The following is an 18,875-nucleotide window of genomic DNA, read 5'->3' on the forward strand; positions in this document are numbered from 1 at the left end:
ATTTCGATTTGCAGAATGCAAAGTGTTGAGAAAAAATCGATGAAATTAGGCCTCGCTGCTTTGGAATGGGTCATTACATAATGTGTCAAACGACTCGGCTCAGCTTGCACGCCAATTTTTTACGGAGGTTTCAATCAAATAGGCACTTAACTCTTTTGAACCAATGAAATTTCCAAGTCCGAATGGTATTTTATCTATTTTTTACAGAAAATGGAGACGTTTGAATAAAACAGTTTGCTTTGCTTTTCCCTGGTAAATCTTATGGGAGAAGTAATAAAAATTCTTTTATTCATATGACCTAATGTCCGAGCTCATCAACCTGTTTCGAGCCAGTTGCGCCTTGGGATATATTCCGGAGAATTGGCGGAAAATAGAGATGTTTTTCATACTTCAGGCAGATAAAAAAGAGAAAACCATGCATAAGGCTTTCAGACCAATACGTCTGATAATGATGGAACGAATCACAGATAATTTTATCCGCTACGAGTTTTTAAAGATCCCTCCGTTGCATAAAAATCAACATACTTGCCAAAATGGCAAAAGTGACGTTAATTGAGAAATCACTCAAATATCAGGAGGCGGCATTTTGTGTTTTCCTCGATATTGAAGAAGCCTTCGATTTCACGTCCTTCCTGTCAATCATTACGGCTTTCTTTCAAAACGGAATCGAACACAATACAATGTGCTAGATTCAAGCAATGCTTTCGAGTAAAGAAATTACAGTATCATTGGGAGATACGTCAGTCACGATTTCGGTGATCAAAGGATGTCCACAAGGAGTTTTCTCCCCCTTGCTTTGAACACTGGTGACCGACCCTCTCCTTCACAAGATAACGCAGCTTGGTTTTGAGCCGTTTATTGCTTAGGCCGTCGACGTAGAACTTATCGTCAGAGAAAAGTTTGACGCAGTACTGTTAAGTTGTTTTTAAGCGCTCTAAACACCACCGTGTTATGATGCTTATAACGGACTTAATAAAAAACCCATAGAAACAGTCGTTATCATTCACTAGGCGAAGAAAACATACTATTCAGTAATGAAATCAAACTCCATGGAATAATTCTCGATAAAAAACTTAACTGGGCCTAGATTATGCTGTTAAGCAAGCATGCCGTTGGAATCAAATAAGGGTTGTAGACTAAACAGTTATACAATTAATTTATCCAAATTCTACAGTAGCTAAAAAACTACTCAACTTAACTTGTAGTGAACTACGTTCAATTACGGGAGTCCTAACTGGACATTGTCCCGCTCTTTATCATTTAAACAATATCGGATGACACCGAAACCTGCTACTTTTGTAACTCTGAACTGGAAAGTTCAGCGCATTTGCTGTGCAACTACGGGGCTCTAGCTTTATCTAGGCCTAAATTTGTCAAAAGATTCGTTTTTTTTTCTAGAGCCCAAATCCCAAATTAATTGATTTTGTTAACCATATAGCACCGAATTTTGGCATAAGATTTCAGTCCAATGCCCCTGTGTCGTACAAAAAAAGCCTCGCTGCTTAATCTGCACAAGGCCTCGTGCGTTGTAGCGCCGGCTCTGCATGGACGAAGCCAAAATGCATCGTTAATTATATTCCGGTTTAGGCACTGTATTACAGATACTAGAAATGGAAGATCTGCAGGATACTGTGTGTTCTACAGATCCTGGCCGACACAAAACAGTGTCATCCGCTGGTGATACAAAAAATAAACGTTTGGTAAAGTTTCGATCTGGCGGAGGCTGCAGTACACTAGCGGAAAATAAAAAAAGGTGCAAATTGAGACTATTCCTTTTTGAAACTTATCGCAGATTGAAGATATTATGGTTTTGTTAGCTACTTCTGTGACAATTTCATAGATTTAAGCTTCGCACTTTTGCCTCGCGGGATTCGCACTTTTGCCCCGCTAGCGGGGTAATATGGCTCCTGGCGAAATATGGATCCTCTACCCTATTTTATTGTATATCTGCATCACCAACACCAAGCGCTTGTGAGAGCGAGTGTGTATCAAAATATATTCTCATCTAAAGTAATTTTTCTCACTGGTGTGAAGGGACATTCATTTGTACTATTATTTTGTTATCGTGATACGTTCTGGTTGCTACATACGTTTGTTTTATAGGCAGAGAATAACTGGTTCATCGTTCTTCGTCTTTGTCGGTTATTTCTGCGTATAAACCATGATATTTTGATTTCCTGATTGTAACGCAGCAGTGATTGACTCAAGTGCATATTCATAAGAAAGCGAAGTTTTGCAAATTATGCCTGTCGTCAATTATACCTACCGTCCATTATGCCTAATGTCCGTATCCTATCGCCAGTATGCTTATCGTCCATATGCCTAACATCACGCACCCGTTTTCTCTCTCCTCTTGTCTCTCTACTACATTTCTTTTAGTTTTACACAAGTAGTTAAACTTAACTTTTTTTAGTTTGTTCCCATCTTCGAAAAAAACCTGACTTCGATAAGTTGTATCATAATTTATTGCATTTAGCACAAGCTCAAACATGCTTTGTTTCCTCCTTTCATTGCATATTTATTACTATTTTTAATGTTTTTTTTCGTTTGCTCTCAATAATTTGGTTAAATTTCATGTTGTTTTTTTCATTTTTTCTGCACTTTATTTTATTTATTTTATTGTTTTTCTATATATTTTGCAATTTAAACTTTCATAATTCTCCGTTTTGTTTGTTTTGGTTACAATTGTTTCACTCATTACAATGACTGAAACAATTCTTTCTTCTATTGCTGAATAAAAAATAAAAAAAAATATGTAAAAGAGGAGACAGTTGTAGCACTGTGCCTTTTAGTAATACATAGTTAAAAGTCACCATCAATGCCAGCGATTTATTGTATGATTCAATAATTATTAAATGTAAAATCCGAGAACTATGCCGATTTATTGGTTACATTCATGGCACAGCAAGCTGCTAATAAATCTTGACAAGATTGGCACTTTCTATCAAACACCTCCCGTGCAAAACCAGTTTGTTTGCATAACACACTGCCACTTGAACTGAACACACAACAATCGACCATAAACTCAATCTAGCAACAATTAATCGTTTCCTCTATCTCGCTTTACCGTCGATTTCAGCTCCCGATCCAGCAGCAGAAAGCTACACAGAATCTGCCACAATCCCGGCCGGCCTCCAGTCTGAGCCATGTAAATAATAATATTAACAATAATACCACCAACACTACACCAGCAAGCAATGGCATCCATCATTACCATAATTACTCGATGCACCAGCAGCTCTATCAGCGCGGGGGTAGCGGTGGTGGAAATGCTAGCAGCAACTACGGACCAGCAGGATCGAACGATTCAACCCTCAGGTTAAGTTACGTGACCGAGCGGATACTGGCATCGATTCTGCCCGCTAGGAGGGCACGTAACGGAACAACCACCACCGGTAGTCCGGGATTCGTGGACGAACATGAACGGGAGTTAATCGAAATGCTGGAACAGAAGCACGAAAAGGTAAAGAGTTTTTTTTAATAGCAAGAATTAAACTAATTTTTGTTAGGCATTCATTTATGCACTCATATGGCTGAGCGCAAATTAATTACAAGCCTCCGCCGAACGATTATTCAATCACTCAATCAAACGGTGCCAATCATCTAGTCCAGCAATCTTTCTTTCCACTCGTTTGTGCAGGCAATTTCTAATCTATTACCCCTTTGCTTCTTCGCTTTCTTCCAGAACTACCGGATATTCGACCTGGAGTCGTGCATCGCCAGCATCAGCCTAGAGAAGCTTTGCGAGCTGTGCAAACACATCGATGCGTGGCTCGGCAGTGGAAAGGAGAAGATCGTAGTGCTACAGGACAGGTGAGCGATTTGCATCTTACGGCGGCGGGGTCGGTCTGCGGGGATAATGGCTCATCATCCTGCAGAAGTCGCAGATAGATAGTGACTGTCCGGTTGTTGAGCGATCTCTCGAGAGAGGCCGCCTGTTTTGTCTTCCAACTGTCTATCAAATGGGTGGGAACCAACGTGATGGAAATCTTGCAGTCAGATTCCTAGCACAGTGAGACTTCAACCCGGGGCCGGGTTCCTATACCACCAAGGGTGATAATTTAATTTGAGTTTACTGGAACGCGTGTACCAACTACAGTCTACAGTGTACTTTGGTTGCTGCCATTGCACACGGGGCGGCTAGCAATTTATGTGTCGGCTGCCGGTAAGGGCCACCGACCCCTGGCGCGAACCAGGAGGCCTTTTGATGTCGATCTGCAATGCAGATGTGGGACAGCCTTCTCCGGGGAGGTATTGCGCTGTTCGGTCGAAACAGATGCCAATTTTTCACCGAGAAAAGGATCAACAGTCAGATTTTCAATGTGTTCGATCAAAATGTTAATTACTGGGTTATGGTAGACATGGTTATTAGCCACAGCCAGAAACCGGAATTTGAAGTTTTGTTTGCTTTCGTGCAGGGCAGCATAGCATTGCGAGTGTCGTCAGCGTAAGCCTTCTTAACTGCTCATCAAGGCTCATAAGCCTGACTGTCTGCGTGATGCGAACCGCCGAAATAACCCGATTTACGAATCGTCATGAATTATTCATGAATTCATAATTGATAGTTTGGCGTTTTAATTTTTAGTTTTTTTTCTGGTTGGCAATCGATACACGCCTCAAAAGCGATTAAATTTGCAAGTTTGTTTTTACCGCGACCGATTCGGCGAATTCCGCAGTCCGCGTCCGTGGCTCCTAGCGCGACCGACCGATGGTTGTATGAAACTTTGAGGTAAGCTAGCGACGTATGCCGAAATGCATTCGTTCCGGACACGTCGGTCCGTCGGGGCTGACATGCAAAATGTGTGACTGCAGTGGATGATTTTTTTGCGCTTCTACTTCTGCCGGAGCGCAAATCGTCGTCGTCGTCGTCGTAAGAATTCTGTCGACATTGCATGGTTAAATAGCGAACATGCACTCGCTTGGGTGCATATATGTACATGTATGAAAATTCAATTTTTGGCGGTTGACAGCGTTGCATAAAAAACAACAGAAGAGAAGAAAAACAAATAACCCTGTCACGGTGGGGGTTTACTGGCTCTCGAGCTTTTTGTGATTTTAAGTACTGGAAGTAGCAATGTAGTGTTTTTTTATCATGTAAGTCCTGGTCTGATGAGTTTAAAGCTTGGGAAGTTAATTTTTTTTACTTTACGGCTTCGTGATGACGAGCGCATGGTAAGCTTGAAATATCGTATATAATTTGCAGACATGAATCACCTATCCTTGATTGTTTCCTTTTCATTTACAAAGACTATGTTTCTCATCCACCCTACCAAATGATAAACCAACATCCAAATTGGAACATAACTTTGGCCCCATTTTATTCTCAAAAAAAAAATCAACAATTTTAAACCACTAAATTTTATTCGTACAGGCCTTCTGGCTAATTCAAAGTGACATAATTGAGATAATGAATTGTTTTCAGTTTTCACCTCAAAACAGCGGCATACCCTCATTTTTCAACTCCATACCAGGCCACTCTCACGATCTGGCCGGTGTTAACTGCCCTGTAATGTACGATTCTGCAGCGCATTTTCCCGCCGATAGCCAATCAATATATCCAATTAAACGGCGGCGATCCTTTCATGACTGCACGCCACTCTGCGGTTTCGCGCTGCCTTTTAACGCCTGCAACCGAACCGAAAATGGTCAAAATCCATTGCGCGTAATTTATGAAAATCAGTACCCTCGCCGCTCTCACGCCGAAAGCGACAAAATTATAATTCACGGTTTCGTGTTTCGGTTCTTCGGATCCGCGCACTCAACGAGTGCAAAGGCCGGGTCGCCGCCAGCGCATCTCAGACGACGTCTAATTATCAGAAAATAATAATTACACTAATAACGATAATCAATGGTCACCAAAGTTTAACTCGGGAAGGTCGCTGGATATCATGCGAGAATGGTTCGATAATGGTTCTCTACCTCGTAATCTATGATTGACGGCAAAAACTAGTGAAAGCAACTTTAAAATTATTATCCCTTTTCTTTTCAGAGAAGACAAACAGCGCCTGGGTGCCGCCATAGCTGCCTATTTGGAGTATCAGAAAATTTGCGGCTCAAACTTCCCGCAATCCAACCGTAACAAGGCACTTCAATCGCCCGGTCCGGATCTGGCGGCTGGAAGGCGAACGCCTACCTGGCTAGATCTGGACATTTACTCCACCCAAAAATTTTTGGAATCAATCACCGGTCCACTCCGGGTCCCGTCGCACCGGCGCTATATCAAGTACTTTTCCGGGCTACTTTCCGGGACGATTAAGATGAACTCATCGTCTCTGTTCCTGCGAGCCATTATCGTCGAATCACCACCCTGCCTGCACTACCGGGCCGTCACGGTGAACAGCGAGTGGCGTAGTTTTATCAAAATCTACGAAGGCATCCGGTGTCTGTTCACGTCGGACATCTACGTGATACCGATCACCACCCGGCAGTTTATCTACGAGATCAAGCATCCGTTACGGTTGCGCGGTGACGTCCTAATCCGCTGCTACCAGATCATACCAAATAACAACAAACTGCACGACGAGAAGGAACTGATCTCGGCCGTGCAGTTTCACACCTGTGCCATAACCCAGAGGGAAGTACAATTTGCCAAGGCCGAACTGGATCTGGCGTGTGATGGTGAGGATTTTTGATTCGCTTTTTCTTAATTTTATTGCTAAAAAGATGTTTTTTTATGGTTTCAGATGATCGATTTCCAGCCGATCACAAGGTTACATTGTGCTTCAATACGACACCAAATGAAAGGAGCACGATCGTGGTCTTCCAGAATCCGCTCGTTCGGATAGAGCCGATCATCGACGGTGGCGACCACCTGGAGACGATCAATGAGGGTAAGTCAAATACTTTAGTTAGTACCCGCTCTACGGTGTAACATGTAAGAGTATGACGACGCGTTGCTGTTATATAGCATAACAGGGAATGCGCCTTTCGGTAGGCAAAGCGTTACAATTCATTGCCTGCGCTTAACAGCACACATTGCAGCGTTACGGGCCGCAGCAAGGGCAACTCTTTACTGCGCGAATTATTTTCTATTTCACCAAATCTTGGGTATAAAACTACAAAAATAGGTTATTAAAGTTGTACTGTTATTCAAGTTTAATGACAAAGACTTCGCATGATTGCTTATGCCGTCCCATAACGTGGAAAGTGTCTTAAAAGTATGGCTAGTCGCAGATCTATTTAGCCATTAAAAACGCCATAAAATACTAAATGCTTTTCATGGTGCAGAATATTGGCCGATCGCGTTCCCATATTCTGTTCTGGTCTTTTGAAGCAAGACTAACTGTTTTAAATACTGCCAAAAAATTACGTAATTTGAGAACTTCAAAGACAGGACAGCCAAGCCAATTTATGTAGCTCTGGCTCATAAATTAAGTAAAGCTATAATATCGTTTTGAGAGGTTTAATTTCAAAACTAGAAGGAAGAATGGAAAATGTCAAAAAATATAGCTTGTGGATTTTGCCTGTTTGATGACTAACGTAACTATTCTATTCAAAAATTCTTTGAAACATTACTCCAAAGTTTGATATTCTATCATATCTATCTGCATCCGCAAACAAACTACATTTAGATCAACCTCGTGTTTTTTGTCTTGACCTTTTGTCCATTGCTGGAAGGTGCATGGGTCGAACCAAGGCATAATCTGAGATTATAAACGGATTCGAGGTGCTGGACAAAAGGAGGCTGCACAACCCCCTTATTAAGCAAGCCGTTCCGTGAGTAAAAACGACTTAGCTTAAACTTCTCAATTCGGTGGTTCGATTACAATAGATCGAGGTAGAGGCATAATTTGTGCCTACTCAACCCACCTGATGGTGGAGTTTGAAGAAATGCGACGATTTTTGCTCAATGGCGACGGGGCCGGTTGCTCGTGCTTTTAAAATTACACAAAATGAACAAAAAAAGCTATACGGTATACAGCCCTAAGGGTGACGTAGGCCTATGTTAGCATTATCGTTGTATTGGTAACGTATTTTACTCGATGAAGTATTCCTTTATGTCAGATTATTAGAGCAAGGACTAATGCAGACTGTATTTCTGGCATGTGTATGTTTATGAGTATCTATTGCCTCCCGCTCGGCTCACTAAAACAGTGAGCACGTGCGCTACGGAAATCACTCGTGAGGTTCAGACCTTCGTTCAGACCTTGATGCTCGATGCTTGATGCCGATAATTTTCGTGATATTAGAGCTTCTAATAAATGTTTCATGCTAAATGTGAATATCATTCATCAATCGGTCTTGGTCGCCTTCAACAACAAGTAATAATTGAAGATAAAATTGAATTTACTTTCAATTGAAAATATCACTTCGATGTATCAGCAACAGCAGAAAATATTTTAGGAAATTTTACAGTTTTGTTGCTTGGTAGTTTGAGGGGAATGCCACGAAACTGGCAAGTATTTGGCGTTTTAAAATTTCATTTAACCTTTATTTAATTCGTTGGTGGCCATTGGTTACAAAACCCAAAGCACGTCCATCGCAAATTCGACGTTCCAATCGGATATCCTTCCCTTTTGGCATGAAAGGCAACCAGAGGGGTGCACAGTAGTCCACAAGGGCGAAAACTGGAACTTTTTTCCGAGTGTCTTGTTTTTATGTTATCATTTTCGGTCTTTAATCTAAAACTGTCAAAAGTTAGTCATTGCTATAATAAAAATAAAAAAATAACTTTTTTGTGTTAGGAAACATAGACATAGTTTCTTCAGCAAAGATGTAAATATTATAGAAACAAACAACTTTGCTGAAGAAATAAAATTTCTATCGTTGTCGAGTGCTGAACTATAGAGCATATTCTTTAAAAATTCTTTGAAAATTAGTTTTTTATACTTAGCTTTTCTTAGTGGCATTTTACAAGAATATAATATTCTAGGCAATTATCGAAGCTCTCAAAATACACGTTTTTACAGAAAACCGCAAATCTCTTGGACCTTTATTCCTTTATTTTATTTCCAAGAAAAATGCTCTATAGCTTTGCACTCAATAGAGATAGAAATGCCATTTCTTTACCAAAGTTGTTTGCCTTTATATTTTCCATAACTTTACCGAAGAAACCATGTGTCTATCTATTAACACAAAAAAGGACGTTTAAAGAGCCTTTAGCGAACGCGAAACACACAAAACGTATGCTTGCCGTATTCTCATTTGGGTGGTTGGAGACAAGCGGAACCCGTACAAGTTTATAGTACTCGATTTAAGCTTTAAGATGAAGTGCTGATTTCATAAATCCGCTTGCCCCATTTTACCCCATGGGATCGTGAAGCTATGGAAATTTAAAGCTTGAATATGCGATAACTTAGCAAGTAAAAGTCCAAGAGATTTGTAGTCTTCTGCGAAAACGTGTATTTTGAGTGCTTCGATAATTACCTAGAACATTGTATTCTTGTAAAACTAACTAACTAACTGGCACAAAAATTAAACAAAAAGAGAAACAAAAATAATAAAAGAAAATAACACTACACAACACGAAAGTGATGTAAACCCAATATTGAAATGGCACGACACAACTTCAATTACAGATTCGTGCTAACTTAAAAACTGGTATAAATCTCAAGTAACTTTGGACATTTTACTTTTTGTTCTTACAATAAGGCACGACACAAAAACGACACGGATGGCAAACAGGTTTAAAAAGAGTACAAAATTGACTTACACACGGGATAAAAATTATTTCAAAATGACACATAAATAACTCAACAAGGATGCAAAACCTGACACATATTAACAAAATTGGCAAAAGTGCAACAAATGATAAAAAAACACCAAAGAATACCAAAAGAACATCAAAATGGCACAAAAATGACCCAAAATAAATAGAAAGTGTGCAAGCGTAACACTAAAATGACATACAAATTATGCACAATAAAGCAAATATCGTAAAAAAATAAGATAAAAGTTATAAAAATATGAAACAAACCTGATACAAATAGAAAAATGAAACAAGAATTTCACAGAAATATGAAACAAGTTTAAAAATAATGCAAATCGACACTGAAACAAAATTGGCGGAAATAAATCTAATTTTACATTTTTATTTTTTAACTAAAACAAAACTGACAGTACTTGTAAAAGATTGAGTGAAACACAAGCTGAATTAAGCCATGCTTAGAGGCTCTGGAACATTTTTTTAATTCTCCATTGGAACTTCATATGGTAGACCATTTCCATGTTAGTAGGATAATTATACCGAGCGTCCATTGAAAATTCTGCATAAATTCCGCGTAAAGACCAGAACGAAAGCTTACTCAGCTCTGTAACTTAATTCATCATCTTTAGTCTCTAATCGATATTTTTTATAGTAAAGTAATATTCGCTAATCTGAACAGATTAGTTTCAATTCTAATGTTTCTTTCCAATTGTTCGTCAAAGTGGTGAAACTCAAACGACAAAATTTAGTGAAATCTTCTTACCAAACCCAGCGATCCAAGAGTGACAGGTTGTACAAAAAAAAGGCGTTTATTTTTTGTACTCGCTTCCCACTGTAATTTGTGATTTCTTTTCGGTAAATTAAGCGATTCCCATCCGTCGATCGCGCAACGTGATTAATTTCGGCTAATTAATTTGACGCTTCTTCTGCTTTTTAATTCTGTTTATTCGTGGATCTCATGGTCGTGCGCAGCAAACATAGCAAACATACACAAACACACACGGGTGTTCTCGCCAACGGCGTCGGATGAACGCGACACCCCCCTGTGAAGAGGGCAACCAGAGCATTTTATATTTTTAGAATCATTTTGCGCCAACATCCCCACGGTAAAAGCAGTACGACTAAAAAAACAGAAAGGTAGAATGAATCATCCATTCGTAACTACAATGTCATTACACGGGGTCACCACACATAGTGAAGGTATTTTACGGTACATTTGAAAGAGGACGATCTGCTGAATCAACGCAAAAATCACAGTCTCCCAATTTACCTAATCACCATGTCGAGACTCGAAGTTTGTTTGACCTTTACTCTAATAAGGCACTAGAATCTTAAAGACAAGACTCTCCAATTAATTAGAAATCTCTTAGATTTGGCGTTCCGATAACGTGTTGATGGCCTTAAACTGACGACTGACGGCAAATTCTCCTCCTGAGTCGTAATAAAGCTGCACCTCTACCGTGCCGGCGCCATCATCGTCGTCAGTCCGGATTCATGCTGACACCTTCAAATTGTAATTTTTCATCAAGAGATTGCTATCTTTCATCGCTTCGTATCGTCGCATGCCAGCGATACGCCGATGAACTCGGCTGATGTAGAAAGGCTTAGAACCATAACCGTAACCGATTGCTGATGTAGGTATTCCACGCTAAAGAAAAACAAGTGAAATTACTGTTTACTGCTGCCTTTTATTACAAGTCATTTGCGCAAAGTTAGTTTTTAGTTCTAGTTGAATCTGAAACTAGGCGGAAGTTATAAATTATGCAATGACTATTAGAAAATTTCGAAGCACTGGAGCTAAACTGTCGGTGCCTACTGTGGCGTGGCTGTCAGGTTCTAGCGCTCTTGCTCATCATAAAATGACGATGAGTCGTCAAATGGCAATAGGTCAACACATGCTGTGAAGGTTAAGCTATCGATTGATTGGAAATCTAGAGGAGGGTGATTTTTTTTCTCTAATCTTCTGACTGTAAAGAGCTTCGCTCGCTACCAACGAGGTTTTCGCGTGCAACCGGGTGTGAGTAGAAAAATGGGTGTGGGAGGTTTACACACTAAACCGCACATATGGTTCTGGTTAGCATGCACCGCAGTGAGTGAAACTATCTGGCATTGGTGGGTGGCATTGTAAATGTTTGCTTTAGCGATAGGTATCCGTCGCGGCGGTTGCAATGGATATTTCACCAACCACTTATACTGGTTATGGTTAAAAAAAAGTTCCAAAGTATTCCAAAATTCCACTCTTCGCTATGTCATTTATCAATTCTTAGTATCAAGCTCCAGAACAAATCAAATTCAAAATTCTTTTCAACCAACCGTCAGATGAAATTATAGACGATCCTCACCCATCATCGAATCTACTCGAATGAAATCGAAGCAATCATAATTCCACGCTCCAGTTGTCAGGTGACATGCCGAAAACAAATTCCCCAATATACCTACTATCAAGCCACTTAGCAAAATAAAATGCGTATGTTTACGTATAAGCACGCATGAAATACGATCTCGCACTAAGCGGCTTAGGGAATCTCTTCGCATCTATTTTCTAGATTCCCCAGTGGCTGGTACCCGCAGCACCGTGCCACCGTCACCTTTTGGAAGCTCTAGCATTATATTCTGTGGCTGGCTGTCCGACCGACGCGACGCAGAAAATGACATCCTGATCTTTCGGATCGGATCGGACGCTCGTTCGCTGGCGAATTCCAAAATTAGATCTTCATCTGCCACGCACCAGTCGTGGCGGAATCGGTGTGAATATGAAGAAGGGCCAATCTTTCGGCTATTTTCATTCAAACATATCTTATCGTTGGTTCATATATAATTGAGAGGCTAAAAAAAGCGATTCCGTTATTCATCCGCTTATCCACGAACTGTCTTCGTGGCATTTCACATAAACACTTTCCGCTATCAACTACGCAAACATTTTTTTTGTACGCACACGCAACCATTCAATGGGAGATTATGGCAGCTTGTTTCGCGAATCGAGTCGGGTCCAAGTAATGTAAATAAACAAGAAAAAGACAGACACGAGGCAAATCGGCTTAACAAAAGTACAAAAAGAAGAGTGTATTTCATCTGTCATCGATAATATCCCTGTGGGTTATCAAAACAGTTTCTAATGATATATTTTTAAGCATGCTTTTGAAACTTCTCCGCAGAGGAAGGATGAGTCAAACAAACATTTGCCTACAGTTTAGTTTTGGCCGTGCCTAATGAAAGCTGTTTTGTTAGTGCTGTATGCGCAGAGCACCGGCAAAACGCAAAACCTGTCGGTGTAAACTCTGAAATTCTCGAACCACGCAATTTCGTTAGTCTAACACTTCACAGGCGGACACCACCGGAGTGCGGTTTATTTGGAACAGCGGTCTTTGGTGGCTGCATTAAAGGTCAAAATTTTCCTACTGATTGGTGAAAATACTTACATAAAAATTTTCACTATTTTAGTTCAAAAAAGTAGAAAATTTTCATCTTTACCGCTCGGTAATATAAAAACCAAATGGCATGTTTTCAACATTATTGTACAGGTTTGAGCCAAAGGATCCCAAAATTTTATTGACGAACTCATAAACGAAAACAATATTTAAAAACGAGATTTCCGATTTTCTCAGACATCGCCTATTTCAAAAGTTCATAACTCTTGAACCTAGCATCGTAGGTCAAGTATTCTTTATGGAAATGCTAATTTTCTTAGCAATCCTGATAAGAAAATGTTTTTGTTTCATAAAATCGTTTTTTAATTTAGTGTTGTTCATGAGTTTATTCGCTAAAACTATGTACAATATTCATAAAATTGTGAAATCTTACAGCAATCCTATGGTAACTTTCAAAAATTCCCATCGAACAAATCTAATAGCATAAAAATTGATTTGATGTTCTCAAAGAAGTTATATGGGGCCATTGCTCTTTATGTTATTCTTCTACAGCGTAGCTCAAAAAGTGTTTATCACTCAAAGAGTGTTTATCGGCAAAATTTCGGAAGGCAGAAAAAACGCGTGTAGGGTGCTATATCTCTGCATATTAGCGTTGATAGGAGGAAATGCTTATCAACTTAGAGACGATATTGGCTCGTTTCATTGTGCCTGCTTTTTAATTTCAGGTTTAATAAATTCAAGTTTGTCACGAGGTTTTCGAGCCACCGTAAACTTATAAAAAGGTACATTTTTGATCTTTATTTTCGTAATTACTGACTTTGCAAGAAAACTTTGGAATACCCGGGTTAGTCTTATACAACCAGTGATAACATCACTATCACTAGTTCTCTTGATCGCGATACTCTTCAGCGAGATGTGAATAACCTTTTGTACTGGTGCATTACAAACGGCATGGAGGTAAATGTATCAAAATGCAGCGTTATCACTTTCTCCCGCCTCCGTAACCCTCAGCATTTCACATATCAAATTAACGGAAATGAAATGAAACGTTGCAGCTCTATCAAAGATCTGGGTGTTACACTTGATACCAAGTTGAAATTTGACGAGCATATCAGTATAGTGACATCGAAAGCTTATGCTGTACTTGGTTTCGTACGACGGAATGCTTCGGATTTCATAGACGTCTATGCTCTAAAAACGTTGTACTGTTCATTAGTTCGCAGTATCTTGGAATACGCAGCACCAGTGTGGGCACCGTACCAAACAGGACATATAAAAAAAATTGAAAGTATTCAACGCTCTTTCATTCGATTTGCTTTGCGTCATTTACCATGGCAGGACCCTTTGCGTCTTCCTGCCTACGAAAATCGTTGCCGACTTATCAACCTATGCACGCTTGCTGAAAGAAGACGAACTTCTCAGAGACTAATAATCTTTGACCTGTTGATGGGAATAATTGACTGCAGTGACCTGTTGGAAGAAATTAACTTGAATGTACCCCGTCGGATTCTCCGAAATCGAGTTCTCCTCTGGACCCCGGCTCATCGCACTCAATACGGCCAGAATAATCCTTTGCATTTGTGTTGTCGGCTGTTCAATGAAGTGAACCACGTGTTTGATTTCAACATTTGTAAAACTAGATTTAAGAATGAAATTTTAAAATTAAGATAAGATACGTCTGTACTGCCTTGGCCGAAGACTTATAGTAAATAAATAAATAAACATACTGAGTATCGTTTCGCATGGTAATTTAGCATCGTTTGCTTTCGTGTCTCGCTCGTTGCATTTTTTCGACAGCGGTTGTTCTTGAAGGTCATTTTGAATTCATTTGAGTCATGATTTTCGAGGTAATTGCCAAATAGACATGTTTGTCTTAGGACGGCTTTCGTGCATATCAACAAATGTCTATTGGTGTTTAATAACTGCCCGCGCGCGATTTCCATCAAATCGAATATGTTGATAGCATATAATTTTCGGTGCAGAAAACTGATTTCTCATGGGTTTTTTTTCTTAAACATCGGTATTTCGGATCTCCACTACCTGTTTCGCAATGGCCGCGTAACCAAACACGTCCTCGAATCGTACGCGAGCAGGAATGGCCTCGGTGGATTCAGATCAATTCCTTTCCAATAACAACAACTCCTTCCTGTGTGTGACACTTATGGATGATGCAAAGGCTGCCTCGGTCTCTAGTAGCAGCAAGTGTTGGACTAACATTCCATTCCCTCCCTAGTTGACCTGCATGGGCGTGACCAGCTTTGCTATTGATCATCACAAAGTATTAGATCACCAGAAAATGCACACTGAGAATGATCTGCTACTCCCAAGCACCATTCTGATGGTCCTTTGTACGATTTCAGCTGATCTAGAACAATCGTGGGCAGATACAGATTCTGTACCTGTACAAGATTGTAGACTTTGCTCCGTTTATGGATCACATTTTTTATCAGATTTTGAACTGAATTTGAGTCCAGATTCACGAACTGGTCCAGAATATAAACTAGATTTTGGGCCACATTTTTAATCAGATTTTAAGCCACCCGTCAGATTTTGGATCAGGATTAGAACCAGATTCTGGACCTTGACTGTAGCTTGGACCTGGACTACATTGCGAACCACATTTTTCTAACAAATTTTCTAACATATTTTGGAACAGACTTGAACTAGATTCTGGATCTAATTTTGGACTACATTTTCGATGATATTTTGCATGAGATCGTAATCATGAACCAGAACCATCAGATTCTGGACCAGATTTTTGACCACGTTTTTACCAAATTTGGACCAGGTTTTGCATAATATTGTGAACCACATTTTTTATTAGATTTTGTACCCATACCCCTGGTTTCAGAGCCGAAGCGTGCCATTGTGGCGGCCCTGGTGAAGGCCCGATTTGGCACACCCTCGTTTCTTAAATCAGTGTTCCTTCAAAGTTTATGATTTTTTTACAATTAGACTGTGATACATGGTTCGTCCAACTTCCTATATATTTATAGCCAGTACTTCGCTAGACTTAAGAGTCAAGATAAGAGTGTCTTACTGAGGTTCAGCCCGTTTTAGGCGCCCCCTAGACCTAGTGCATTGGCGAGGGCTAGTCTGGGTATCGTATAGCTTTCACTCTTTAGGACTGATTGATGCTTCTTGTTTTGGAATTCGTTTTAGATGCTTCTGCTTTCTATAGGTTCACTGATTCAAACGTTCTTTTATGCGATGATCCTTTGATTTCGACGTGTCAACCTTTCTGGTCACATCTCGTACTGAAACCTTCTTCCTTTGCTTGAACACCCACATTTTACGATTGTCCAGATGAGGGCTGGCAGGATCTTTTCATCGACCCGTTTTCGGTCTTCAAATGAGTTATCCTCACTGAACTTCCTAATCGCTGTTCGCACGACTTTCTCACTTACTTCTTCCATTTTCGCTAACTTTTTTAGCGTTAATCCAGGTTCTGTACCTATTTATGCACAATTTTTCGGCGTTATTCCGTTGAGAGCCCAAACATTTTGAAGGAACACTGCTGGAAAAAATATACCGCTACTTTATCTTTATCTTCATCACCGAAACCGCGCTTAGCTTTTGACAGATTACAACATCCCTTTAGATGGATCCCTATCTAGTTCCCCTTCTGCTAATAAAAATTCCTTTCCCGAAATACTTGTGATGATGCAGAGAATTCCCTGGTCTTTAGTAGCAAGAAGTATTAGACTAACATTGCTTCCCATCCCAAAAGGATCCGCATTCGGACATGGCCGGCGTCGGTATTGATCAGCATGCAGGGGCTTGATAAGGTTGCACAATGACGAATAGTGTGCTGTCCCAAGTATGCTTTTTCCAGCCATCATTTTGCAATTTTCATCTGTCCTGGTAAATAACGGCGTAGCAGCACACGGGCGGAATCCTATGCTTATCCTATGCTTATGCTTAAAATTGCCGGAGGTAGAAAATCTTCGTTTAGAGCCCACGGTAAAAGGAACATAAGTTTCTGATTGCTCAAGTTAAGCGTATGCGTGATTTTCAGAATAGACAGATCCGACCTCTTTCAGGGTGTCCTCTGAAATTTTTCAAGAGCACTCCGTCACTCTTAACTGAAGATTTCCTGAAGAGCTTTACTGTGTATCTCACTTTTTGACTGTTGCGATTGTTAGGAGCCTGTAATCATGAAATTGAATTGTGATGTGATCAAATATTGTGAAGTATCTGTAAAACAAAGTTTTTACCAAGGTTAGTCAAGAGAGGTTATTTTAACTCACCTTGGTTTGTACAAGCTTGTATATTTTAACTTCCAGCAGGCATCCATGACATCAAGCTAACATGCTAAGAATGTAATTAGTATTTCATACAAAGAACTTCACAATCGAGTTAGTGAAAAATAATATTTTTCAAGTATTAAAATAAATTAATTTCAAATTAGGATTCAGAAAGTATTCGGTATACTGAAAGACTTTTTATAAATATAATTATCGAACAGTGCAAAAATCGTAATCATATCTAAAAGTCGCTACAAATTCATCACGTTATTTGAACCAGGATGCATGTTTGCCCACCTCGGTACCACCGTGCGAGATTAAATCGAAATGCTTTCACACCACGCGTGGAACTACCAGCAACAACAGCAGCAGCAGCAGGTTGGCTTACTGGCCGGGTCCCGCTTGTATGTTTCTTCGAGCGAGTGTGCAGTACCAAAGGCAACTCAGTCGTCGTTGCCTGCTGCGGTCCAGCTCGCGGCGCATTTACGGTGCGTTCTTCGTTGATGGCAGAATTTTGCACATTTCGTACAAGAGAGGACAAAAAAAACAAATCAACTGCCGGTTATCAAATCAATCAGTATTAACTTTCCGATTGGCACCTTTTCGCGTTCGGTCTCTCGGTGAAAAGAAAGGTCCTATATGCCGTCTCGTGGACGCGTCTCGTGACTGAACGATTAGGCGTGAACGAACGATTCCTCTGAGAATACAATTCGTTTGGTGGCAACTGGCAAGGTTTATGTGCTCGCGCAAGTGTTTATGAAGTGTAAAAGTCATTGATTGCCGGTGATAGATTGTGGCCATCGGTCAAATTTAGTGCAAGTCAATTCGTCTACCGTAGAAGGATACCGGCATACATCGATGCGCGAAATGGTCCTTTGTAAGTTCTGATTTACGATATTGATTGATGTGGATTAACCGAGATTGAAAGACTGTATGGCTGCATTTTTCCGCGATTTCGGTTCGTGATAACCCGATGGACTTTAGCGTTTCGATACTGACGTCGATGGAATGTCGAACGGTTTTTATTTAGTCACAGGTGGAATGATTACGTGACGAATTTCAGCTGCCCACCCGATTAGGTCTAGCTTCACTTGAATTCAACCCCGGGTTTATTATCAGAGACTGCGGCGCAATTAAACTTCGCTCGATAACGAAAAATATGTGTTATCTACAGTAAACATTTCTGTATAGTATGTATATTTCTCAACCTGTTAACAAAGCTTACTCACTCTGCGCCACGGAGTTTGTTTCGGGACTTACGTCAAAACATTGAAAGTATCTGTTGCGATATGAATAAAGCAGCAGTGGCAAAGGAAACCTCGTCACACGATCCGAAAATAGTTTTCCTTCTGTCGCCGGTACACTCCGGACCATACCCAACCGAATCCGGCCGCTGCTGACGTTTGTCAAATTGTGAGAAAATGAACAGTTCTTGTTAGATTGCCTTCGGTTGCTGATATGATGCCAGTCTCTGATGACCGACATTGTGTGTTTGTTTTTGTTTGCCACACTCCCAGCGAGAAGATTTACAGGGTTTCTGAAAACTCTTCACGACTACTGGCGATTGACTGGCTGTCACCGACCGGTGTGAAAGTTTTTGGTCCCGTTGTTTCT

The 18,875-nt window shown here is 40.3% G+C and overlaps 1 protein-coding gene across 8 annotated transcripts in view; it reads left to right on the forward strand.

Annotated features, from left to right (window-relative positions):
- The window catches only part of LOC128732797 (tensin-1), a 183,790-nt gene that overhangs the window by 111,893 nt on the left and 53,022 nt on the right, over positions 1-18,875 (forward strand). For all 8 annotated transcript variants that reach the window (XM_053826188.1, XM_053826182.1, XM_053826183.1 and 5 more), the window contains 4 exons: positions 3,080-3,463; positions 3,686-3,813; positions 5,990-6,618; positions 6,684-6,830. In XM_053826188.1, the coding sequence (XP_053682163.1) occupies positions 3,227-3,463; positions 3,686-3,813; positions 5,990-6,618; positions 6,684-6,830 (1,141 nt within the window). In that variant the 5' untranslated portion in view covers positions 3,080-3,226. The remainder of the gene's footprint in view (positions 1-3,079; positions 3,464-3,685; positions 3,814-5,989; positions 6,619-6,683; positions 6,831-18,875) is intronic.

This window comes from Sabethes cyaneus, chromosome 1, assembly GCF_943734655.1.
Source record: "Sabethes cyaneus chromosome 1, idSabCyanKW18_F2, whole genome shotgun sequence".
NCBI lineage: Eukaryota > Metazoa > Arthropoda > Insecta > Diptera > Culicidae > Sabethes > Sabethes cyaneus.